This window comes from Peromyscus californicus, unplaced genomic scaffold, assembly GCF_007827085.1.
Source record: "Peromyscus californicus insignis strain IS unplaced genomic scaffold, ASM782708v3 Scaffold_4__1_contigs__length_199733344, whole genome shotgun sequence".
Classification (NCBI taxonomy): Eukaryota; Metazoa; Chordata; class Mammalia; order Rodentia; family Cricetidae; genus Peromyscus; species Peromyscus californicus.
The window spans coordinates 193,299,733-193,325,959 of record NW_026294562.1 but is presented as its reverse complement, the minus strand read 5'-3'; the positions used below and the strand labels follow the sequence as shown (position 1 = coordinate 193,325,959).

The 26,227-nt window shown below is 41.2% G+C and overlaps 1 protein-coding gene across 7 annotated transcripts; it reads left to right on the top strand.

Moving 5' to 3' along the window:
- The first annotated feature begins 474 nt into the window (after positions 1-474).
- LOC128124429 (zinc finger protein 54-like) lies at positions 475-19,421 on the top strand. Of its 7 annotated transcripts, XM_052760676.1 has the most exons (7): positions 475-749; positions 4,643-4,821; positions 5,852-5,900; positions 9,161-9,219; positions 13,294-13,401; positions 15,398-15,524; positions 17,349-19,421. In XM_052760676.1, exons 5-7 carry the CDS (start codon positions 13,372-13,374, stop codon positions 19,172-19,174), a joined length of 1,983 nt encoding a protein of 660 aa, XP_052616636.1. In that variant the 5' UTR covers positions 475-749; positions 4,643-4,821; positions 5,852-5,900; positions 9,161-9,219; positions 13,294-13,371; the 3' UTR covers positions 19,175-19,421. The 7 variants fall into 7 exon arrangements, with proteins under 7 accessions (XP_052616636.1, XP_052616638.1, XP_052616637.1 ...); XM_052760678.1 differs by lacking the exon at positions 5,852-5,900; XM_052760677.1 differs by lacking the exon at positions 9,161-9,219.
- Positions 19,422-26,227: the final 6,806 nt, after the last annotated feature.

Below are 26,227 nucleotides of genomic sequence, written 5' to 3'. Positions count from 1 at the left end.
GCCCTGGTCTGTTAGAGGCACCTATTTCTTTTCAAAACCCAAGTTCCTGAAATGTCTCTCCCCAAGGCACAATTGCAGTATTTTCTTTTGGCTTGTCATGTTTGTGTTGGGGATGAGACTCTGGCTTTGAATTAAGCGTATTATCGTTCGGTGTAAAGTATGTAGCTGGTAGTCAAGTCGAGGTTTGGCTGCCTGTCTTTTATCTGAAGGATTCAGATTCACTGTGGCTTGAGAAACCAGGATGCAGCGTCCTCCTAGATCCAGGTCTGGTCTAGGCTGGCAGCAAGCATGTGGGAAGGCTGTGCAGAGCGGGTCCAGGGCAGCCTGACAGCTGGAGCTGTGTGGAAGGCAGCCTGAGACCGAGTGGGAGGGATAATTCAGTGGGGCAGAGACATTCACCCGGAAACAGCAGCTGGGAGGATGTGGCACATTGGCTGGGTGTAGGGGAAGAGTGGAGCGTGGGAGGGGTTGGAGGACTAACGTAAACGGAAGCTGGGACACAGTGTGATCCTGGAGAAGTTAGAAGGAGCCAAAGTCAGCAGTACTAAGGGTCCATTCCCGGTTTTTGCTGGGGTCCTGCACAGTGGGGAATCTCATGGTGCAGATCAGGGTGCGGAGGACACGGCGGGGTGTCGCGGGGACACGAAACCTCCCCGGAGCCGCAGTCTCCGCGCGGGGCGGCCTGGGAAAGTCACCAGTCAGCAGCGCAGTGGCGGGAACCGCAGCCCGGCGGCCCTGGAACCTCCCAGGTCAGAGGAGCTGCGGGGCTGGGACACGGGAGGGGAGGGACCAGGGGATGCGAGCAGTTTCTCTGCTGTTCATAAGGAAGCCAGATCTGAAGTTCTGCTGTGGACATCTTTTTCTTGGTATATTTCAGATCATATGGAATAAAACTATTTATTTCAGTTGATCTTCTGATTGCCAAAATATTTTTGTAAGAATAACCTAATGGAATATCTGAATTTCTCTCGAGATTTGCAAGCTTGATTCTCTTTGCTGTGGTGGAAACGACATCGCTCTTGAAATTTGCAGCCATCCGTACTAACTTACTAAGTGTTATACCACTTCTCTGTTCAAGAGTGGCACATTTAACTGGAGACTCAATTCGCACAGAGCGATTTCTTAGATTATAGATTATAGTCTTAAAAGGAACGCTTGCAAATTTCATTGAATCTGAAAGTATTTTTTTTTGCGAGTTCCACAGTTTACTTGTAAGCATTAACTTTTAACAATAAACTTTTATCCACCATAAATTTTCCATCTGAGACATATGCACACTGGGATGTAAATACAGCATTCTGAAAAGTGTCTTTGCCAGGCCTTTAATCCCAACACTCAGAAGGCAGAGGCAGGTGGATCACAGTCTGTTGGAGGCTGGCAAGGTGTTCATAGTGACATCAAGGACAGCCAGCACTGCACAGAAAATACCCTGCTTCAGGGAAAAATAGAAAACAAAAAAAAATTAAATGCATTATAGTACAGAATGATATAAGAAAGCATCTTTTGAATAATTACGATAACTCACTTATTATGGTGATATTTTATTTGTACTAAAATGTGATTTGTATGTTAATAAATAAAGTTGCCCGGGATCAGAGCTATTAGCAAACCATAGCAGAAACTGGGCGGTGGTGGTGCACGCCTTTAATCCCAGCACTTGGTAGGCAGAGCTAGGTAGATCTCTGTGTGTTCAAGGATATAGCCAGCATTGGAGACACATGCCTTTAATCTCAATACCAACTATATGAGACCTGGAGGTCTGTACAGACTGGCATTGACTAAGAGGTCATGTGGTTGGGTTTACAACCAATGAGAAGGCAGAACAGAAACACTATAAAAAGACACACAGGAAGTAGGTCTCTTTCGGAAAGGTAGGACCACCACGAGAGTGAAGGGTAAGGCTCTTAGCTCTGACCTCTTGGGCTTTCATCTTTTCATTGGTTCTGTGTTTCTTATTGAATAAGACGGTTACATCTACATTTGGCGCCCATGTGGCAAGAGTCCATTAAAAACCGCTTGGCTTAGCCGGGCGGTGGTGGTGCACGCCTTTAATCCCAGCACTCGGGAGGCAGAGGCAGGCGGATCTCTGTGATTTCGAGGCCAGCCTGGTCTACAGAGCGAGATCCAGGAAAGGCGCAAAGCTACACAGAGAAACCCTGTCTCGAAAAAACCAAAAAAAAAAAAAAAAAAAAAAACCGCTTGGCTTGGCGGCAGGTCCGGTTTCCCGCCTGGGCGGCCCGGCTCCCTAGCTCGGGCCCAGGTCGGCTTGGTCTCAGGCCGGACTGACCGTAGCCCCAAGCAGTTGCACGCAGCTGGAGCTACTTGCTTAAAGCCGGTGCTACAAAAAACTCAGGCCTGCCCTGCCGAACAGGGCCCCTAGCTGTAAAGCCAACGCACGTGGTTGGAGCTTAAGGAAGCCTGAGCCAAGGCTTGACTCGGCTCAAGTGGGAACATGTGGCTGGATTTAAGCTTTAGCCAGAACTTGTGGCTATGCTTTCTTGTTCTCTCTCTCTCTCTCTCTCTCTCTCTCTCTCTCTCTCTCTCTCTCTCTCTCTCTCTCTCTTTGGATTCACACCTCAAACACTAGGTGGCTGTTTTGAAATTTCCTCCAATTTCTACTGTTCTACGTAGACTTGGTAAGTCAATTAAGATATCAGATATTTTAAAGGAAACTATTTAAAAGAGATTTTTTTCCCCACATTTTTTAAAAAAGGGTTTTCTGTGTACATTGGAAGAAAATTGGGCTTTGTTTGAAATTTTAGGCAGTCTGACAATGGAACAACTATATGAGAAGATTAATGTTGATCAAATTATGCACTTTATTACTTTTCTTATCCTCATTTTACTATTTTAAAAGATAGTCAATTTAAGTGCCAGGATAAAAGTTTTAGAAAAAGCTGTTAAAATGAATTATAGAGAAATTCAAATTCAGACGGAAGAAATTAACAGTGAAGTTGTTTCAAGATTGGATCATAAGGTTACAGAAAGAAAGCCTGTTTTCACACAGTCATCCTTAATTTATCCGGTAACCGTACAGCAGTTACCTGATCAAATGAATACACAAAATATTTGGGCTCCAATTGAAATGTTAGATTTACGAAGGTTTAAGGAAGCAATAGTATCTTATGGCATGCATTCCCCATATGTAAAGCAAATGTTAAACACCTGGTCAGCTTATAATAGGATTATACCACAGGACTGGTGGGAGCTGACACACGCTGTTCTGGAACCCAGAGTATGGGGAGAGCGGACAGCCTTGCCTTGTTCCTGATTTTAGTGGAATCGCTTTGAGTTTGAGTTTCTCTCCATTTAATTTGATGTTGGCTGTTGGCTTGTTGTAAATTGCCTTTATTATGTTTAGGTATGTTCCCTGTATTCCTGATCGCTCCAAGACTTTTATCATGAAGGGGTATTGGATTTTGTCAAATGCCTTTTCTGCATCTAGTGAGATGATCATGTGGTTTTTTTCTTTGAGTTTGTTTATATGGTGTATTACATTGACGGACCTTCGTATGTTGAACCACCCTTGCATCCCTGGATGAAGCCTACTTGATCATGGTAGATAATTGTTTTGATGTGTTCTTGGTGTCTGTTTGCCCGTGTTTTATTGAGTATTTTTGCATCAATGTTCATGAGGGAGATCGGTCTGTAGTTCTCCTTTGTTGTTGTATCCTTGTTTGGTTTAGGAATCAGGGTAATTGTAGCCTCATAGAAGGAGTTTGGTAATGTTCCTTCTGCTTCTATTGTGTGGAACAATTTAAAGAGTATTGGTATTAACTCTTCTTTGAAGATCTGGTAGAATTCTGTGCTGAAACCATCTGGTCCTGGGCTTTTTTGGTTGGGAGACTTTTAATGACTGATTCTATTTCCTTAGTGGTTATTGGACTATTTAAATAGTTTATCTAGTCTTGATTTAACTTAGGTATTGGTTCCTATCCAGAAAATTATCCATTTCTTTTAGATTTTCCAGTTTTGTGGAGTAGAGGTTTTTGAAGTATGACCTGATGATTCTCTGGATTTCCTCATTGTCTGTTATGTCCCCCTTTTCATTTCTGATTTTGTTAATTTGGATGCTCTCTCTCTGTCTTTTGATTAGTTTGGATAAGGACTTGTCTATCTTGTCCATTTTTCTCAAAGAATCAACTCTTTGTTTCATTAATTTTTTGTATTGTTCTCTTTGTTTCTATTTTATTGATTTCAGCTCTCAATTTGATTATTTCCTGGCGTCTATTCTTCCTGGGTGAGTTTGCTTCTTCTTGTTCTAGAGCTTTCAGATGTACTGTTAAGTCACTAATGTGAGATTTCTCCAATTTCTTTATGTAGGCATTTAGTGCTATGAATTTCCCTCTTAGGTTGTCAGGGACAAGGACAGAATCTCTAAGGACAGGCAACTAGATCATCTTACAGTCAGGTTGCCTAGCAACAGGACATTGAGGCAGAGCCCTTGACCCTTTCACCCTGTAAACATCCTATACAAACATCCTGTTAGCTTGCCCCACCTTATGCAGATGACAGCTTCTTGCTCCCCCCACCCTGCAGGAACTGTATAAACCCTCTTGGAGAAAAATAAAGTTGCACCTTGATCAGAATCTAGACTTGGTGTATTTCCTTGTATCTCCTGTCTCTATCATTCCGTCCTTAGGGTGGTCAAAAACCTGTTGAAGCCGTGCAGGCGGGGCAAACTGGCGCCCAACGTGGATGAAACCACCTCTTGAGGATTCGGAACGTCGTCTCCCGGAGGAAGACCAAGGCCTTGGTGAAGTTGTTGGATCCCCCTGAAATCGCCTGGTTCAGGACGCGATCCCGGAGGAGACGATGCAGGTAAGAAAGTGACGAGCCATGGGACAGGCAACTTCGTCACGAGATTTATTTATTTCTGGCCTAAATGAGCCCCTCAAGATACAAGGAACTAGGGTAAAGATAAAAGACCTTAAAGCCTTTGTTGATTATTGACATTCTCAGGGTCTATAAATATTCCTGACATACAAGAGCTTATTAATGTAGGAGAAAAAAAATCTTCAAAGAAGCCTTTTGCTCCCCCTCTACCTGCCCTAAGACCCCCGAGCCCTTTCTGGTCCGCCTTCAGTCTGTCCCTCGGTTCACGACCTGCGCTCTATGGAAGAGGGGATGCTCACGACTTTTAAACCTAACAGTGCCCAGGAGTCCACTTTTGCCCATCCTCATCCCTGTTAATAATTTGACCTCTAACTCCCCTTAGACCCCACCGAGGAGGCTTCCCTAGAGAAGGGCGGCCCGTTACCATAATCCAGACTGGCCCCCCTGCAAAAATCTCCCCTTAACATAGGAGTCCTTGGGCCCTTTTATACCACCTCAAAAATCTCCGGCAGTTCCCCCTTCCACAACGCCCCCTCCCTATGTTTCTCGTCTTCCCATTTTTGTGGACCATTTCAATTACCTGGGGTTGGAACTCCATTCAAACCGGGTCCTCGTTCCTCGCGTCCAGTTACGCACTGACCATCTCCATACCCTAAATGATTTCCAGCAATTGCTCGGCCATATCCAATGGCTTAGGCTTCATCTTAAACTTCCTACGGATTCTCTCCTTCCCCTCTACGAGATCCTCGGGGCGACCCTGACCCCACATCACCCCGTGTGCTTTTCCCCTGCAGCCAACGAGGCTTTGATTCAGATAGCCATTGCCATTAACCAACAGTCTTGCTTTCAGATTTCCTATGCCATACCTCTGTATTTTATAGTTCTGCCCACACCACACACACCCACAGGAGTCTTTTGGCAACATGCTCAAGAACCAAAACTTAAAGGCAAGATACTCCTCTGGGTCCACATGTCCGCTGCCCTTTCGAGAGTCATTTCCGTCTACCCCGAACAGGTGGCCTCACTCATTATGAAAGGACGACAGACCTCTCGCCAATATTTTGGTAAGGACCCTGATATCATACTCACAACCTCTTTTAAGGATCAAACTCAGTTTTTGTTCCAAACCTTAGATAAGTGGGGGGTTGCCTTGGCAGGGTTTACAGGGACCTTGGATAATCACCTCCCAGATGACCTCTTGCTCCATTTTGCCCTGCTACATCCCTTCATCTTTCCAAAAATTACAAAAACTGGTCCCATTTCTCATGCACTTACAGTCTTTACCGATGGTTCTGCTAATGGTGTTGCAGCCTTTGTGGCCCAAGGCTGCCCTACCTCCTTCCTAACGCCTTTCCGGTCAGCACAGTTGGTTGAACTTTCAGCAATTTTAAAGGTTTTTCAGACCTATTCTGATCAACCTACTAATATCTATACAGATAGTGCCTATATTGCCTTTTCCATCCCCTTGTTAGAAACCTCTCCAGCCATAAGGCCTACCTCCAACGCCACCCCACTTTTCTCCCAGATTCAACAGCTTGTCCTGACTCACCAACACCCATTTTTTATAGGTCATATTAGAGCCCATAGTGATCTTCCTGGACCGTTAACCGATGACAGTGCACAGGCAGATGCCGCCACCAGGCTAACTTTCCCTGTCATGGTCGGCTCAGTCCTACAGACCCAAACTGCCCATAACATCCACCATTTAAATTCTCAGACCCTCCATCTTCTTTTTAAGATCTCTAAACAACAGGCCCGAGAAATTGTCAAACAGTGTCCCTCTTGTGTTGTTTCTCACCCTGCCCCTCACTTGGGAGTCAACCCTCGAGGCCTCCTTCCCAACCAAATCTGGCAGACAGATGTTACTCATTGCCCCGAATTCGGCAGACAAAAATTTATCCATGTCTCTATAGATATCTTTAGTGGCTTTATCTTCGCCTCTCCTCATGCTGGGGAAGCCACAAAGGATGTTCTTTCTCACCTGATTCTTGCCTTTTCTGCCTTGGGAAAACCAGCTAAGATAAAGACAGACAATGGCCCTGCTTATACCATCACAGGCTTCAAAAAATTTTGTGATAGTCTACAAATTATTCATACCACAGGGATACCTTACAATCCCAGGGACAGGGCATAATAGAACGAGCCCCCCAGACCCTAAAGACATGCTTGGCTCGCCTCAAGTCTTCTAACCTTCATTTTACCTCCCCCAGAGATCAATTGAGCAATGCTCTGTTTGTTCTCAACTTTCTCACCTTAGATGCTGCAGGGCACTCTGCCGCTGACAGGCACTGGCACCCTTCTCCAGATGCCACCCGGCCACTAGCCATGTGACGAGATCCCCTCACAGGGCGTTGGAAGGGCCCCGACCCGGTCCTTATATGGGGACGAGGTTCGGTCTGCATTCTTGACCAGATACACTCTGCTCCCAGATGGTTACCAGAACGCCTGGTTAGAGCTGTAAATATACCTGATCTGCCCAGGAGAGATAGCCCCTCTCCTGAGGAAACTTCTTCTGTTTCAAATGCTGTCCCTCCGGCAAGCCCTCCAGGCTGTTGTCCTCGCCCACGACAACCCCCACCAGCCTTTTAGCTCTGTTATCACTCTGCTCAGAGTTCCTGTGGGGGGGACAGTGGGAACTTTACAGCAAACTGTGTTTGAGACCTTTCACACAGTATACAAGTCCCATGGTCAATCATGTTCTGGGCTGAGCAGGGACACTGCTTGTCACAAATCCAGTCTGACAGCAGGGGTCATGTTTCCAAGGACAGTGCTGAATTTTCATCCAAGGTGTCAGAAAGACTTGTCTGACCTGCTGGCCTTGGTGTCACAGGTGGTCATAGCCATGTTGGGCCAGCTTGACACAGCCTGTGGCTGGCAGGTAGCATAGCAAACAGGGTAGCACCAGAGATGCCACTCAGGGCACTTAGGTCCCTTCCACCTAGACTAACCTATTATTCCTCAGATCAATTCCTAGATCTCTAGGAAGAGAAGCCGCGCTGAGACGACTGCCTTGATGGGAGCCTGTTACTGCCATCACCTTAGCAGTCCTTTTGGGGGTTGGAGCAACGGGAACAGGCACAGGAATTGCCTCTCTGGTCCTGTCCAACCAACATTACTCTGAGCTTTGACTGTCCATAGACGAGGATATTGCCCAATTTGAACAGGGAATTTCTGCCCTTGAGTCATCCCTTTCCTCCCTAGCTGAGGTAGTTTTACAGAACAGGAGAGGCCTGGACCTCCTCTTTCTACAACAGGGTGGCCTTTGTACTGGGCTCAGAGAGGAATGTTGCTTCTTTACAGACCACACCGGGGTAGTCAGGGACAGTATGGTAGGTTAGAAAAAGGACTTAAAAAAAAAAAAAAAAAAAAAAAGGAAAAAGAGCTTGGGTGGTTCTAGAATTGGTTTTCCAACTTCCCTTAGCTAACAACCCTTCTTCCCTCCCTCCTAGGACCTGTTGTAGGCCTGCTGCTCCTGGTCCTTGCCTTTGGGCCATGGGCACTTTCCTGGCTCACTGGGTTCATCCAAAGCCAAAGAACAGACCTGCCGGCCAGGCAGATCCAGGTTCATTACCACTGCTTTGATATTCAGGACTCCAGGGTTGAAATTTCCCCTGACGAGAGATGCCCCACACAGACCCCTTCACTCAGGGGAGGCTGCACCTGTGTGTGGGAAAAAGGCTCACTCAAGGCATGATTGGAGTGCAGCTGGGACTGCACAGGCTGGGGACCATGGTACCCCAAAATCCCGAGAGCCTGGATTATATGCCCTGTTGCATAGCGGGTGTGCAGTTGCAGCCTTGCGCTTAACCATTTCCGCTCCCTCAAAAAACTGCACGGTCCATTGATTCCTGCACTATGGGGACGCCTGTGGTGCTTGAGTCTGGAGAGACATTCCCTCTCGGACCCTTTTTTCACAACCTTTAGAGGGATAGGGCCTCTGTAATCCTCCATGCAAAGCCTCTTTCAGAGCCCTCCTTTTAGACGATTCGAACCTGGTTTATGTTGGCCCTTAGATTTATTACTAAGAAGGGGCAGATGTCAGGGACAAGGACAGAATCTCTAATGACAGGCAACTAGATCATCTTACAGTCAGGTTGCCTAGCAACAGGACATTGAGGCAGAGCCTTTGACCCTTTCACACTGTAAACATCCTATACAAACATCCTGTTAGCTTGTCCCACCTTATGCAGATGACAGCTTCTTGCTCCCCTCACCCTGCAGGAACTATATAAACCCTCTTGGAGAAAAATAAAGTTGCACCTTGATCAGAATCTAGACTTGGTGTATTTCCTTGTATCTCCTGTCTCTATCATTCCGTCCTTAGGGTGGTCGAGAAACCGTTGAAGCCCTGCAGGTGGGGCACATGGTGTCCCATAAGTTTGGGTATGTGGTATATTTGTTTTCATTGAATTCTAGGAAGTCTTTAATTTCTTTATTTCTTCATTAACCATTGGTGATTCAGTTGAGCATTATTCAGTTTCCATGAGATTGTAGGCTTTCTGTAGTTTTTGTTGTTGTTGAAATCCAACTTTAAGCCATGGTGGTCTGATAGAACGCAGGAGGTTATTCCAATTGTTTTGTATCTGTTGACATTTGCTTTGTGGCCAAGTATGTGGTCGATTTTAGAGAAGGTTCCATGGGGTGCTGAGAAGAAGGTATATTCTTTTTTGTTAGGATGGAATGTTCTGTAGATATCGATTAAGTCCATTTGAGACATAACATCAGTTAAGTCCTTTATTTCTCTGTTAAGTTTCGATTTGGGAGATCTGTCCAGTGGTGAAAGTGGGGTGTTGAGGTCTCCCACTACTAATGTGTGGGATTTTATATGTGATTTAAGCTTTAGTAGTGTTTCTTTTACATATGTGAGTACCCTTGTGTTTGGGGCATAAATGTTCAGAATTGAAATTTCATCTTGGTGGATCTTTCCTGTGATGAGTATGTAATGCCCTTCTTGATCTCTTTTGATTGATTTTAGTTTGAAGTCTATTTTGCTGGATATTAGGATGGCTACACCTGCTTGCTTCTTAAGACCGTTTGATTGGAAAGTCTTTTCCCAGCCTTTTATTCTTAGGTAGTGTCTATCTTTGAATTTGAGGTGTGTTTCTTATATGCAGCAGAAAGATGGGTCCTGCTTTCGTATCCATTCTGTAAGCCTGTGTCTTTTTATAGGTGAATTAAGTCCATTGATATTAAGGGATATTAATGACCAGTGATTGTCCATTCCTGTTTTTTTGGTAGTAGAATGTGTGTGCTTCTCTTTTTTGGGGTTTACTGCTATGGTGTTATCTGTTGCCTGTGTTTTCAAGGGTGTATCTGACTTCCTTAGGTTGGAATTTTCCTTCTAGTGCTTTCTGTAGGTCTGGGGTTTTAGATAAGTATTGTTTAAATCTGACTCCGTCTTGGAATGTCTTGTTCACTCCATCTATGATGATTGAAAGTTTTGCTGGGTTTATTAGTCTAGGCTGGCATCCATGGTCTCTGAGTGTCTGCATTACATCTGTCCAGATCCTTCTGGCTTTCAAAGTCTCCATTGAGAAATTGGGTATTATTCGGATGGGTTTGCCTTTATAAGTCACTTGGCCTTTTTCCTTTGCTGCTCTTAATATCCTTTCTTTATTCTGTACGTTTAGTTGTTTAATTATTATGTGGCGAGGGGATTTCTTTGGGGGGTCTAGTCTGTTTGGTGTTCTATAGGCTTCTTGTATCTTCATAGGCATTTCCTTAAGTTGGGAGTTTTCTTCTATGATCTTGTTGAATATATTTTCTGTGCCTTTGAGTTGGTATTCTTCTCCTTCTTCGACCCCTATTATTCTTAGGTTTGGTCTTTTCGTGGTTTCCCAAATTTCCTGGACATTTTGGGTCATGACTTTGTTGGCTTTAGTGTTTTCTTTGACTGATGAATCTATTTCTTCAACTGTATCTTCAACGCCAGAGATCCTCTCTTCCATCTCTTGCATTCTGTTGGTTATACTTGCATCTGTAGTTCCTGTTCGTTTACTCAGATTTTGTATTTCCAGCATTCCCTCTGTTTGTGTCTTCATTTTTTCTCTTTTCCTTTTCAGGTCTTGGACTGTTTCCCTCATCTGTTTCATTGCTTTTTCATTGTTTTCTTTCATGGATTTATTATTTTCTTCTGTTTTATTTCTTTTCTTCTAGTTTTTTTTTATAGCATTCTTCCCATTTTTTGTTTGTCTGTTCCTCAATTTCATTTTTGATTTTTTTCTTTGTAGGCCTCTAGCATCTTCATGATGTTATTCTTAAGGTTGCTTTTTTCTGCTTCTTCCATTTTGTGATGTTCAGGTCTTGCTGTTGGAGGAGGGCTAGGTTCTGGTGTTGCTGTATTGCCCTTTTTTTTGTTGTATGTACTTCTGCCTTGACGTATGCCCATCTCCTCATGGATTTGTTCTTGGTCTTATCAGTGCTCTTGGTTCATACAGAGCTTTGGCATTTCAGGAAGCCTCTCTGGTCCAGATGGGTGCTAGGGGCTGGTCTCCAATTCTCAGGAAGTTGGCGGGGGGTGGGGGGGGGGTGGGGGGGGTGGGGTGGGGGTGGGGGGGTGGGGGGGGGTGGGGGAGGGGTGGGGAGGTGTCTCCGTTGGATGGGCAGGGCCTGTAGACTGCAGGGTCTGCTGGGGGTCTTCGAGAAGGGGTACCCTCTCAGGGCCCCCGCCCAATGGCCAGAAACTGGGGCCAAGTTGGGCAGGTCTTCCCCAGAATGGCTGGTGACTAGGGATGGGACCTGGGGCAGGCCTCTCAGAGTATGACCCCAGGCACTCACCTCTGGTTTCAGATGGGCGCTGGGGGCTGGTCTCCAATTCTCAGGAAGTAGGGGGGGATCTCGGGCGGATGGATTTGGGGGCAGGGCGTGTGGACTGCAGGGTCTGCTGGGGGTCTTAGAGAAGGGGAACCTTCCCGGGGGCTCAGCTAGATGACCGGAAACTGGGGCCAAGTTGGGCATGTCTTCCCCAGAACGGCTGGTTCCCAGGGATGGGACCTAGGGGCAGGCTTCTCAGAGTATGACCCCAGGCACTCACCACTGGTCCAGATGGGCGCTGGGGGCTGGTCTCCAATTCTCAGGAAGTGTGTGGGGTGTAGACTGCAGGGTCTTCCAGGGGGATCTTGGAAAAGGGGAACCTTCCCGGGGGGCCCAGCCCAATGGCCCCAAAGCAGGCTTTTTACCCCTGGTGTTGGTCATTTTGTTAGAAATTCTATGGCTCTTGTGAGGAGCATCATCAATCCAGTTGGGAAATTTTTATTTATACTCTAAATGTATATGCTTACACAGACTTAGATGTATTATAGGCATTTTTTGATGGATGGATAATAGTCAAGAAATAGATGGATTCCTTCTGAATTTTACAGACATGCTTACTGTTATTTTACCCTCCTTCTGTGTTCATATCTGTCCCTGCTCCATAGTTAAATCCTCACCCCCCTTTTTCTTTTTTCCATTTCCCCCTTCAGACACTTGTTCCCTGTTACTCCATCTCTGTTACTCTCCGACAACCCACAGTGATCTCTTACTTTTCTGGTTACTGCAGTCACTCCAGGTTGTGTACTCACATCTGAGGATTTGGAGCTAGGAACTTCTATGATCATTGCAATGTCTGTCTCCCTGGGTATGGATTACCTCACTCAATATGATCTTTTCTGGGTCCATTCATTTACTTGCAAAGCTCATGATTTTAATTTACTTCACAGCTGAATAGTATTCCATAGCGTATATGTGCCACACTTTCACTATCCATTTGTCAGGTGAAGGACATTTAGGTTGTTGCCATTTTGTAACTATTGTGAATAGAGCAGCAATGAACTTGGGTGAGCAAGTGTCTATGGAGTAGGATGTCCAGTCCCTTGAGCTTATACCAAGGAAAGGAACAGCTGGGTTATGTGCTGAATTTATTTAGCTTCAAGGTTTGTTTATTTAGTTGAGGATTCTCTATTTTTATTTTTAGTGTGGCTAGTTTTTTATGGCATTTTAATTTCCTATGGTTTAATTTTATGTCGTTGCTGGTTGGATTATTGGTAGTATTCTTCTTTTTGAGAAATAGTGGTTTGCTGTCTTGCTCATGTATGATTACTTCACAGTTCTCCTGTATTTCTCTATTCCTCACGTGAAATTTATTATTTCCCATGTTCTAATTGATGATTCCTCAGACTCTGCTGTGTATATTTTGCCTCTAATTTATTACGTGAGTGCTGCTTTAGTGAAATCAATTTTGTGTTAATTGGTGACTACCTTGAAATGCACTTATGTGTCCATCAATTTTAAGAGAGTAATTTTCTTTGTGCAACAAGATGCTTGATAGTGATTTTTCTCTTCAAGCTTCCAATGTCTTTTCATGCTCTCCTGGCTTTGGAATCATTGATTGGACACCCAGTAGCAATCTGTTGCTTGGGTCTTTCATGTGGTTTGACATTGTTCTTTAAACAGTATAATTTTAACTCTTCCTTTTAGACCCCTTGATTTGAAAGGGAAGCAACCATCTCTTCATTGTTCCTGAAAGAGAAACTCAAAGAAGAGAAACAGTTAGAAATGGCTGATTCTCCAGTAAACATGTCGCAGGTCAGTGGTCGTTTCCACTCATTATCTAAATCTGTTATACTTTGATGTATTAAAAGCCTTTAATTATCTGCTTCTGATAGTTTTTAAAAATTTTATTATGAGCAATTCTGCAAACAGAAAAACAACAAAATCACACAATGAAATTAAGCAGTCCCAAAGACTATACAACTCGATGCCCTTTAATACATTTACAGTCATTATAGAGAAAAGAAGCTCTGGAGCCTCACATGGGATGTTATATTTTCATAATTGAATATATTTTGATTTCCTTATCCACCCCCAAAACCCCGAACACCTTTGACAGAATTAGAACTAGAAGAGCACTTAGCTTTATATCCTTTTTCATAACTGGTGTTCATTGCCTGCATTTAGTCCCTGATAATTTAACCTTTCCTGTTCTCTTTTGTCCATGTTATACTGTGTCCACCTATACATTGATTCTACATACATTTATTACTGGGTGGATTCTGCATATGAGTGAAAACGTGGTGTCTTTTCTCTAAAAGTATATGACTACACTTAATATTACACACATTTTGCATCCATCCATTTTCATGCAAATTTTTACTCTATTTTTTTCTCTAGCAGAATTGTCTTCCATTTTATACAGTTTTCATTATCCATTCATCTGTTTATCTATTAACAGATAATTAGTTTGATTCCAATAATTTTTCTTTGGTGATTAAAACAGCAGTAATCATGGAGTATAAATATGTCTGTTGTGGGGTGGGTTGTTCTCTGGGTTTATGGCCAGGAGGGAAAGAACTTGGTCATTTGTTAGTTCTCTTTCAGTTTCTTTGATAATTTCCAAACTGATTGCCACTATGGCTGTATTAATTTGCACCCTGCTCTCTATCAACAGTGAATAAGGCTGCCTTTCTCTCCATATCCCCGCAAACATTTGTTGGCAGGTTAGTTGATGGCAGCTATTCAGCTTGGGGTAGGCAGTCTTTCCAAATACTTTTAATTTGTTTTTCCACAGTTGTCTTTTGGGATCCTGAATGATTTTGTAATCTTTATTGGCCATTTGAATTTCTGACTTTGAAAAGTGTCTATTTAGTTCTTTGGCCATTTGTTGATTTGCAGTTTTATTTTCTTGGTATTTAATGAATTTAATTTTTGGCAAATTCTTGGTAATATTTTAAATTTTTTGGTAAATACTTTATCCAAAGTGTCACTGGTACAGATTCTCTTATCTATACCTTAAACATTTTTTGATGTGTTCTTGGACTTCCCTCAATATTTATTACTCTTTGGGAGAAAAATGAAATATTTTTCAAAACTTCTGAAATTGTTAATTGTATCTGTTGGTTTATGCATATTCTTATGGAAATTTTGGATGATATCAAATATAGCTGATGCAGATTGCTGTATCTGTTCGTAGTGGCCCACAGATTCTCATAAAATTAATTCCATAGAACACTTATATGTTAATGTTAAAATTGACAGTATGTAGTGCTATTGCAATCCTTGCTAATGTTGAAAAAAAAAAACAAAACTATTTGTCTATAAAATCAGTCATATATTCTGTCTTCCATACCTACCCCTTTGCTATTTGATGATGTGGCATTGGACCTAGAGTTTAAACATCCCAACTGAGTCTGTTATAATAGAGTCATGTAAGGCCCAAGTACACACAGGATTGATTTGTGTCAGTCTTTTAGAATGATCTACAGTAACAGCAGTTAAAGCACATTTCCTCATCATGAATTTTCCTCCTGAGACATGTCCCCTGTGATCCTGTGTAACAAACACACTATCCAATAACAAATAGTTAACCAAGTCCAGACCTTAAATGTATTTTCTGTTTCATGTATACTGCTTGTAAGACTATCGTTTCATTCTGTTTTCACAGAGTTAGAACATTCATGATAGAATGTGACAGTATTGGAAATCACATTTTGAGTAATTATCTTCACTCATCTACATTCTGTCTCCTTATTTCTGGGAAAGAATTCCAGGTATCATGTGGTCAGACCATACTTTTTCATTTCAGAACCTGTTGACATTCAGGGATGTGACTATTGACTTCTCCCAGGAGGAGTGGGAATGCCTGGACTTTGCTCAGCGGTCTTTGTACATTGATGTGATGTTGGAGAATTACAACAACATGGTCTTTGTGGGTGAGAACATTTTGCTTGTAGAATTCTTAACCCATCTTTTGTTTGTTGACTTCATAGGATGTAAAATCTGTTAAGTTGTCCTGAAAAAAACCAACAGGAGACCAGGCAAAGTTTAGTGGTAGGAAAGAACTATTTCATGCAATTTCCTTTTTTCTTTCCATTTTCCATTTCAAGGTATCATCCACCCTTTATTTTGGTTCTAAGATTCATCCATAAACTCAGTAGCATATAATATTTCCACTCATATCTTTTTTTTTTTTTTTTTTTTGGTTTTTCGAGACAGGGTTTCTCTGTGTAGCTTTGCGCCTTTCCTGGGACTCACTTGGTAGCCCAGGCTGGCCTCGAACTCACAGAGATCCGCCTGGCTCTGCCTCCCGAGTGCTGGGATTAAAGGCGTGTGCCACCACCGCCCGGCTCCACTCATATCTTAAAGCTCCATATCCATTATCACTGTTGACATGGTTTTAATTTTGAGAAAAGTTCAAGATACACAAACCAAAAATACTAAATATACTGAATAATTTGAGAAGAAATATCAGTCAAGAAATCTTGCCTAAATTCCTCTGTTTTGTGTTCTCATATACTGAGTGTAGTACTGTCTTAGACTTCTGTATTCTTTCTAAAAGTTCTAGCATGGGTCATGGGCTGCCTCAAAGAACATGTGGATTATGTGTTAGAGGTAGGCGTGATCACCTGTCTGGAAAGAATGAGATTGCCCTGGAATGTGGAGAGGAGAGAGTAGCCACAACTAGGGTGGGCTCGTGAATGAACAAGAGAACTGTGAAGACTTCAGGTGAAAGAGAAATGGTTTTGTGATATTCAATTCCACTTGAAAGGATTCCTCATCATTTAACTTAGTGTAGTATCCTGCCCCAGGATGTATCGGTCTGTTGTAATAACTATTAGAAGGCGTTGTGTCTTATTACACAAGAATTATAGTGACTTAATATTAGTACAAAGTACAGTTTTATTTTATTCTGCTGAAAACAGATTGGAATAATTTTACAAAATTTTAAGTCTAACGTGAGTCCATGCAGTAGGATTATTCTGTAATTGCCTTCCTTGTACGCATATCTTCATATTACATCCTTCACTTTCTTCTGGGAAATAATCTCATGAGTCTATGTACAGAGTGGACTTGAGAATAACCCTATGAGGAAAATTAAGAAACACAGCAGTGTGTGGATCTCAGACAGTGGAGGATAGAAAAAAACAATAGCTGCCCATGACAGCCCTGCCTCAAACGATCTAGAGCCTCTGGTGTCTGGCCGAATACTGTCTTTGCATCCATTACTTTTCTAGAATCTAATGCCTTGCTTTAGAAAAAATAATAATAATAAACTTTTTGATGCTTTTAAGTAAGACTTTAATCTTAAAAGGAATTGAGTCTTCTGAACAGTATTCTTCATTGCCTATCACTTAGTTAAGTATAAATACCGTTAACTTGGGATTAGATTAAACTCCTTTTCATCAATTTCTGAGAAGAAATATTTAAAGATAGAGACATGTATTCTAACTATAATCTCTGTGAGCTCTATCCCAAAGCTAATTCACAAGCCTTAATTATTTTTTTCCATTTGTTTCCCAGTTAGAAATTTCTGATAAAGATGAGATATCTGTTATAAACCACTGACCTTTGGAGGCTGTCATGCCATTTTTGTGAAAATCCATACAATTCAGTGAATGAAAATGTCCACTACTGGGAGCTCTAATCTAAATAGTTCCATGTTGACTTATGTTAAAAGAGAACTTGGGGAGACAGTCATTTATCACATGTTTATTATTGGAACAAGCCCTATTAATCTGAACTATACTCATTTTCAGAGAACTATTGCAAATGTAATCCTGTCCATCAACGGGTGAAGACTAAAAAGGAGTCTTATCAGTGTAATGAACTTGGCAAAGTGCTTCATGACCCCTCCATATGTGCACTTTATAAAACAGGTGAAACTACAGGAAACTCTAATAACTCAAGATACAATAATCACAGGGATGCCTCTATTGACTCATCAAATCCAGATAGATATGAAAGCATGCACACTGGAGAAGAACCTTGCAAGTTAAAAAACTATGAGAAATCCTTAAATTTGTATTCTAACATTGCTCAAGATCAGAGACTCTACACTGCAAAGAAAGGGCACAGGCAGGGAGAATATGATGACTATTTCAGCTCTTCATACAATTTTTTGCAAAAAAACCCAATCTACATTGGTGAGAAACCGTATCATTGTGGGGAATGCAGGAAGTGCTTCAGTACTGCCTCAGGCCTCACGGAACATGAGAGAATTCATACTGGAATTAAACCCTACAAGTGCAACGTTTGTGAAAAATCCTTTACCCAGATTTCAAGTCTTCAAATACATCAAAGACTTCTTACTGGGGAGAAACCTTACAAATTCGAAGAATTTGGAAAGTCATTTTGTCAGTTGTCAGCACTTAAAAGCCACCAGAAAAGGCATACTGGAGAGAAACCTTACAAATGTAAGGAATGTGACAAATCCTTTGCCCACTCTTCTACTCTAAAGAAACATCAAAAAATGCATACTGCTGGGAGACATTATACTTATAGAGAATGTGGCAAGGTCTTTCATCAGCTTTCACATTTTAGAAGGCATTACAGACTCAATGGAGAGAAGCTTTACAAGTGCAGTGACTGTGACAGATCCTTCCCTAAATTATCACTTCTTAACAGGCATTACATAATCCATACTGGTGAAAAACCTTACCAATGTGAGGTATGTGACAAATCCTTTACCTTGAACTCAACCCTTAGAAGACATCAGAAAATTCATACTGGGGAGAAACCTTACAAATGTATGGAATGTGATAAATCCTTTAACCGGGACTCACATCTTAAAACACATCACAGAGTTCATACTGGAGAGAGACCTTACAGTTGTCAGGAATGTGACAAATCTTTTGCACAATCTTCTGGTTTAAGGACACATCAGAAAATTCATACTGGAGAGAAACTTCACAAATGCAAAGACTGTGACATGTCCTATATCCATATTGCAAGTCTTAAAATACATCAGAGAGTTCATACTGGAGAGAGACCTTACAGTTGTAAGGAATGTGACAAATCGTTTACCAGTTGCTCACATCTTAAAAGACATCAGAGTGTTCATACTGGGGAGAAACCTTATAAATGTATGGAATGTGACAGGTCTTATACTAGCTGCTCATATCTTAGAGAACATCAGAAAAGTCATACTGGAGAGAAACTTCACAAATGTAAAGACTGTGACATGGCCTTTATCCATATTGTAAGTCTTAGAAAACATCAGAGAGTTCATACTGGAGAGAGACCTTACAGATGTAAGGAATGTGACAAATCCTTTACCAATTGCTCAGATCTTACAAGACATCGGAGAATTCATACTGGGGAGAAACCTTACAAATGTATGGAATGTGACAAGTCCTTTACCCTTCGAGCAAATCTTAGAAGACATCAGAGTGTTCACACTGGGGGGAAACTTTACAAACATAGGGAATACGAGAAGTCCTTTACCCATGACTCAAATCTTAGAAAATATCAGAGAGTTAATACTGGAGAGAGACGTTACAGTTGTCAGGAATGTGACAAATCTTTTGCCTACTCTTCTGGTTTATGGAGACATCAGAAAATCCATAATGGAGAGAAAAAATAAAAATGCAAAAACTGATGCATCCTTTATCCAGAGTTTGAAGCTTAGGAAATATTAGAAAATTCATACTTTAGAGAAACATACTATTGTAAATAATGTGACATTGCATTTTCTAGTATTCTCTGCTTACAAGTCACAACAGTATACAAAATGGAAACAGCAAGATAAGAAACTTGTGAAAGTCATTGAAGTTTTAAATTTAAAAAAATATCCTTGAGTTTATATTAAAATAAAATTCTGCAATGTAACAGTGGAAAAAGCTTTTTATTTCTTTTAATGTGTATGTATATTCTGCCTGTAACTGTGTATGTGCACTACATGTATGCCTTATAGAGATAGAGTACAGAAGGGGTCATCAGATCCCCTGAAGCTGGAGTTACAGACCATTGTGAACTGCCATGCATGTTTTGGGAATTGAACACTGGTCTTTTGGGAGAGCAACCAGTGCTCTTACCCACTAAGCCATGTCTCCAGCCCCTGGTAAAAAAAAAAAAATGTAATAAAAACATTTATCTTGTTCAACATCCAAAAATTAATACTAATGCCAGGTGTGGTGGTACACTCCTTTGTTCCCAGCACTCATGATGCAGAGACAAGAAGATCTCTGTGTCAGAGGACATCATCTACATACTGAGTTCCAGGACAGCCAGGACTACATAAACTCTTTGTCACAACCAAAAAGAATCCTAATAAAGTAACAAAAAAAAATTACAAAACCTTTACTTTCACATCTAGTTGTGTTGTACATCACAAAATTCATACTTCTGTGAAAACATAAAGTTCGAGAATATATACTGTCTATCTCGGCTCCCCAAATGAATTGAATTTGACAAATCCTTTACATAGTACTGAAATTACAGAGATAAAAGAATATTCATCATTCAGGAAAATACTCTGATAAATTTTTTTATTCACCTTCAAAAATCTTCATACTAGAGTCAAACCATACAAGTGGCCAAAGTCCAGTCATTGCTCCAACCACAATGCTGGTTTTCTCTGATGATCTTCAGTATATACCGGAATCTTGAAGAAGGCTTCAGTGCCACTGAGGGAATGGATGTGCTAAAAAGACTAGGGCAAAAGGTTTATTCTTCCATGCCCTTACATAGACTTCCAGCATAAGGTATGGCTCAGATTAAAAGTGTATCTTCCAGCCTCGTGATTGTTTTCAAAGGCGTGTGTCCTCCCACCTCAAGATATGGATCAAAGGTGTTTGTCTTCCTACCTCTAATGTCTGGACTAATAGTGGACTCACACAGCAAACCAAGCAAACGTCTTCTCTAACAGGTGTGCCCTCTATTTCTGGATTGTAGTTTGATGTAGTGAATTAGACAAGTGTAGCCATTACAAGTCCATTTCTTGTCAACTTGACACACAATTATATCTCCTTATGCCATGATTAATTTCCAATTGAAGACAATAAACAGGTCATAATAACAGCTAAATATAACTATACCAAATAGAATTGCAAATGCATTATGTTTTTAACCATGTCATAATTATACCTAACATGATATAACTTGCTCTCATACTACTACAAGCACATTGGTAATTTAGAATAGATGTCAATGTCTCTTGTGGACAGGACTTTAGTATCTAGAAGTTAAATACAGATAACCATTGATAATTCTCTTAGTTGATGTTACATCACTTGACAAAGAAATTGGAAAAAAACAATTATCTGTGCAAAAACATTCTTAGGAAAATACAATAGAAACACTAATGTCAATGATAATCTTCCCTTCTGTTACTGGTCACATGGCCTTAAGTATTTATAACTACCTTCCTCTACTACCCATTCTGTGTTTCCTTAACCTTTGGCAAGTCTTGGCTCCTTTCCTGGAAGGTGACCTATTCCTCCATTCCTGATGTGTTGTGCCCTCTATAAACCTTCCTGTGTTAGGCTATTGTAGTTTCCCATTGATTTTAATCACACAATATGGTAGCACTAAGAGACACCCTAAAGGATCTTCTGCACTGCAGACATAATCTTCACTGCATTGTGTAGAGGCAGTCCTATTTCCCCATGGTGATATGGATCAATCATCCCTCCTAACACTGTTAGGAGTTGTTAGTTTTAGGCAGAGTTTCACAGTGTGTCAACAGCTGTTCCCAAATAACCATGAGGAGGCTTAATATTATAAATTCTCAGACAAAACCTCGGGCTTGTTATTAGCTAACTCTTACATTTTAAATTAACCCATATTTCTTATCTATACTCTTCCATGTGGCTTTGTACCTTTTCTCAGTATGAAAAGTTCATGTCTCTGCATCTTGAAATTCCAAGAGACTCCTTCCCTTCTTCATGCTCTCTTCTCTGCAACTCCCACCTAAACTCTACCTGTCCAGCTATTGGCCAGGCAGCTTCTTTATTAACCCAATCACAGTGACACATATTTACATAGTGAAAATAAGTCTTCCACAGTTACTTTTTTCTCAGCCTGTTGGTTTAAGGGCATTAGAAGCCCAAAGTGACCAGGGGGAGTCTGCACTTACATTTCAATAGAATGCTTGTTTCAGTCCTGATAGGAATGCTCCCCTGTCTAGAATCAAGACTTCTAGAGTAGCAGAAAGTAGGATTATTTCGATTCTCCCAATGTATGGTACCTTGTGCACAGCCATAGGTCTCCTTGAGGAAGGAATGGAGAATTCCTAACGGTAAAACTTCTTAGATATTCTGCGATGGTCCTTCTCAGGGAAACCCCACTATCCTTTTTAAGAATTTCTGGGTTTGCAATTTGGCTCAAGTCTGGAATGTACTCAGTGGCCTAGAATGCCTTTTGTCACAATCCATTGTAGCCATTCTTTCATTTGTTTAAGAATTTTTCTGCTTATTCAGTAGGCTTCTCTATTTTATGCCTGAAGAGACCATGATTGGTTAGCCAGTACCAAAGGTCCAAAAGAGATATACCACCATAAAATTCACTTTGCATATGCTGGCCATTCAGGGTTAGGACATTATAAACATTTTTTTTTGTATATGCTACCCATTATGATAAATAATATCACTGTTCCTGTGGTGATTGATTCAGTGCTGCCTTGTGGCCTATGCTACCTCAGGGCCCAATTAAACCCAGTGCATTTTTTCATCCAATAGAGCAGCAGCATCTCCAATCATAAGGGTCAGCACAAGGACAAGGGGGACAACAAACTCTTCAAATGTGCTGGTGCTGCTTCCATCATTTTGCATTTTATACAATTAGTAAAGGGCATTTCTTCTTGGCCTTCGCATGGTTGAGGAATAGGTTTTACACAGCATACCCCATCTAGCATTGCAATTTCTCTGAGTCTTAAAATCCCTTGTTTAACCCTCAATCAAGAGAGATCAGGCATCTCCAAGTCCCTTTGAGTAGGCCATCTTTTGACAAATGCTTCAGCCAATCATTCATTTAGACTTTTGACACCTTGATTAACTATGAGAGCTTCCATATTAAACCCAGAATCTCTGCTCAGAGGGATATTGATAAACTAAGCCTCATCTAGTTTTAGATTTCTTCTACCATTATCCCACACTATTAAAACCAATTCCTACACATATTCCTAGAATTATGCTAGAATTAATCGGCAAAATCATTAAGCCCTTTAGTAGTGTAGCACACCTCCTCATGGACTACACTTACTTCCACCCCTCTAAGAGCCTGCTTGGCTATGTTTGGTTATAGGTCTAGAAATAACAATTAGTGGACCCTGAGGAACATCAGTATTATCTTGCCTGACATTTCCTTCAGAGAAAGTCACTTCTGGTTTAATAGACAATGAAGGATTAGTTTCTTCATCAAATGTGGAAAAAGTAATATTTCAAGGGGTGGGGCTGAGGGTACTACTTCCTCAGGTAAGATAAACCCTTGAGAATCTGAGGAGTCAAAGTTCTTAGCTTTAATAGTGTCCTTCCACAATCCCCACCCCAGGTTACACGATCCCATTCTTTACCATTTAATGCCCTTACTTCAACTGCCTACACTGAGGCTGCGATTTGAATTTTTGTTGTAGTTCAGCCTACCTTATAATGAGGGCTTCAGTTTGATTTTCTGAAACTTGAGCTCTATAGCTGCTGGAGAGAAGATTCCCTTCCAGTTCACACTAAGAAACATTTAAACTATTTATTTGCATCTGGAGCTGGTCAGTTTTATCAGTAAGTTCTTTGATGTCCTTCACAGTAATCTGAAATGATAGAAATTGGTTAGTTTTATCAAGGAGCTCATTTCTATCCTGTATCAATTTATTCAGAGTTGCTAAGAACAACCGACTAGGTACATCATTTCCCTTATTTTCTCACAAATCATCAAAAGTTTTATATATAGATTCCCCAAATACATTGCTACTCACAATTGATGAATCAGGATAACAAAATGCATTTATCTCCTTAGCTTTGTAATATAGTTCACACCATGGACTTTCAGTATTCTCCAAGCTCCAAGAAGAGGGAGTGACTGGAGAGGCTTCAATATCTGAGGGTGCTGTTAAATTGAAAAGCATATTCCAGGTACTTAAAGAATTCATCCTTATACTTCTGTTGTTCTAGAGCACTTCTGGTACCAAAATCTGCATAGTCAGGATTCTTTAGACTAACAGAACTTATAGAATGAATTTCTCTCTCTCTCTCTCTCTCTCTCTCTCTCTCTCTCTCTCTCTCTGTGTGTGTGTGTGTGTGTGTGTGTGTATACATAGGTTTGTTGGAATAATTTACAGGCTACTGTCCAGCTAATACATCAATGGATAGCTTTGAAGAGAAAATCCAAAAGTCCAATAGTTGCTCCATCCACAATGACGGATGATTCAGCTGGTCTTCAGTATATACTGGAATCCCAAAGAAGTAGACTTCAATGCCAGTGAAGGAATGGATGTGCTAGCAAAGAAATGAGCCAACAAGCAGACAATGGACAAAATACTTTATTCTTCCTTGTCCTTCTATAGGTTTCCAGAAGATGTGGCCTAGATTAAAGGTGTGACTTCCAGCCTCAAGGTCATTTTTAAAGGTGCGTGTCTTCCCACCTCAAAGCTCTGGACTACAAGTGGATTCACCTCCTTTATCCAAGCAAAAATTATTTCTCAAAGATGTGCCATCCATTTCTGAATTGTAGTTCATTCTGGATGCAGTCAAGTTGACAACCAAGAGTAGCCATCACACCTAGTAATGTCAGAAACTATGTCTCTACAATCTCACCAACACACCCACATAATGTGAGCAAAACAAGGACAAGTACAATGAACATGCCAAAGTGGGTGAGGAAAAGCCCACAGGCCTCAACCCTAGACAGAGAACTAAAGACAGCAGGGGAGTCTTGGGAGAAGGAGAAATGGTCTCTCCCTAGAAAGAACACACCAGTTGTTTATTGAGTGCCAAATAGTCAGCCTTGAAAACATACATACCAATCACATTATAATGACTGAGTAGTGTAGGAATGTGTATACATACTCATATATGTATGTATTAACTGTTGATGAAGAAAAAAGCCATGTATTTGAAAGACAGCAGGTAAGGCATATTGGAAGATTTTATAGGATGAACACAAGAGGAGAAATATTGTAATTATATAACAATCCCAAAATAATAATGTCAAAAAGGAAGACAAAGATAAAACAAATGAACAAAGGATAACAACAACCTAAGCTAAAACCAAGCCAAAAGCAAAACAAACAAAATAACAACAACAACAACAACAACAAAACCAAGTTATAAACCTATCAGGAAATGCATACTAGCCTTTAAGTCTGCATGTTGCCCTAGCTACACTGGTCATCGTCAGGAATAGAAATGATACCTAACATTGGCATCAGTGTGGAGAAAGGAGGAAGACACAGCAGTGGGAGTGAGAACCAGAGAATCCACTTTTGAAGTCAGTCTATATGTTCTTAAAAAATGAATAAGAGAAAGAAAATGACTGGGACCCAATTACAGCACTAATGTGTGACATTATTCCTGTGGAACAATGACAGAAAATTACTTATTACAGATAAGGATCCAATGACAAAGCAAAGTTGGGAACCAAAACATTCTAACTTGGGGAACAAATGAGGATTCTGTTTGTTTTCTGTTTTGGCATGTTTTCCTTGCATGTTTGTCTGTGTAACATGTGTGTTCCTAGTGCCAGCAGAGGCCAAAAGAGGCCATTGGATGCTCTAGATTTGAGGATACAGATTAAGTGCCCATATGAGAATGCTGGGAATTCAAAGTGAGTCTTCTAAAAGAGCAGACAGTGCTCTTAACCACTGAGTCATCCCTAAGTGCAGTTGAAAAGTGAGTTTTATTGGGGTGACTTACAAGAGTGTAGGGGTTACTTATGGAAGCAGAAAGAACTCAATGACAGCTGCATCAACCTGTGAGGGTGATGGCTAAGGAAGCTGGAAACCTGGGGATCTCTTCACAGCTTGCAGGCAGCTCAAAGGAGGTTGGAAATGTCTTTCAAGCCACTCACTATTTCCTCCTGGCAGCTTTTCTTGTCTGGTCCAGGCAGCTGGACTGTGTCTGCTTCATGGCTGGTCTGAGCATCTTCTGTGCAGCTCAGCTGTCTGACAGTGTCAGCAGTCCTTACTGATTATGTATGCTTGAGGCAGGAGGGCTCTAATGAATCTTGCCTGTTTCTGTGACTTCCTGAACATATGAAGTTTTCTATTTCCGAGCTTTGGGAGCTTCTCAGTTGGATATACTGTTTCAACTCTGTTCATCCCATTCCTTTACCTTTCTTTTAAATTCCTGTGTTTTTAGGGAGTTTCCTCAAAATTGAAGGGTTTCTTCTAAGAGGAAGGTGATACACAGCAATCACTTCTGGGCATGAACTCTAAGGATTTTCTATCTTATCATGGAGCACCTGCCCATAATGTTCAGTGCTCCTTTATTGACAGTATTCTAGGATATGGAGTCAACCTAGATATCCATCAACAGATACATGGGTTATTTAATATGTGGGTACTCACTTCAAACTTATTTTGTGTATTTATGTAAGGCTGTGTGTGGAGAAATGAATGGAGAGATGTAAGAAGAGAGGGTGGATAGTAGAATATAGGTGATATGGAATTAGAGAGTGGGAATACTAGGGGTAGAATGGTTCAAATACA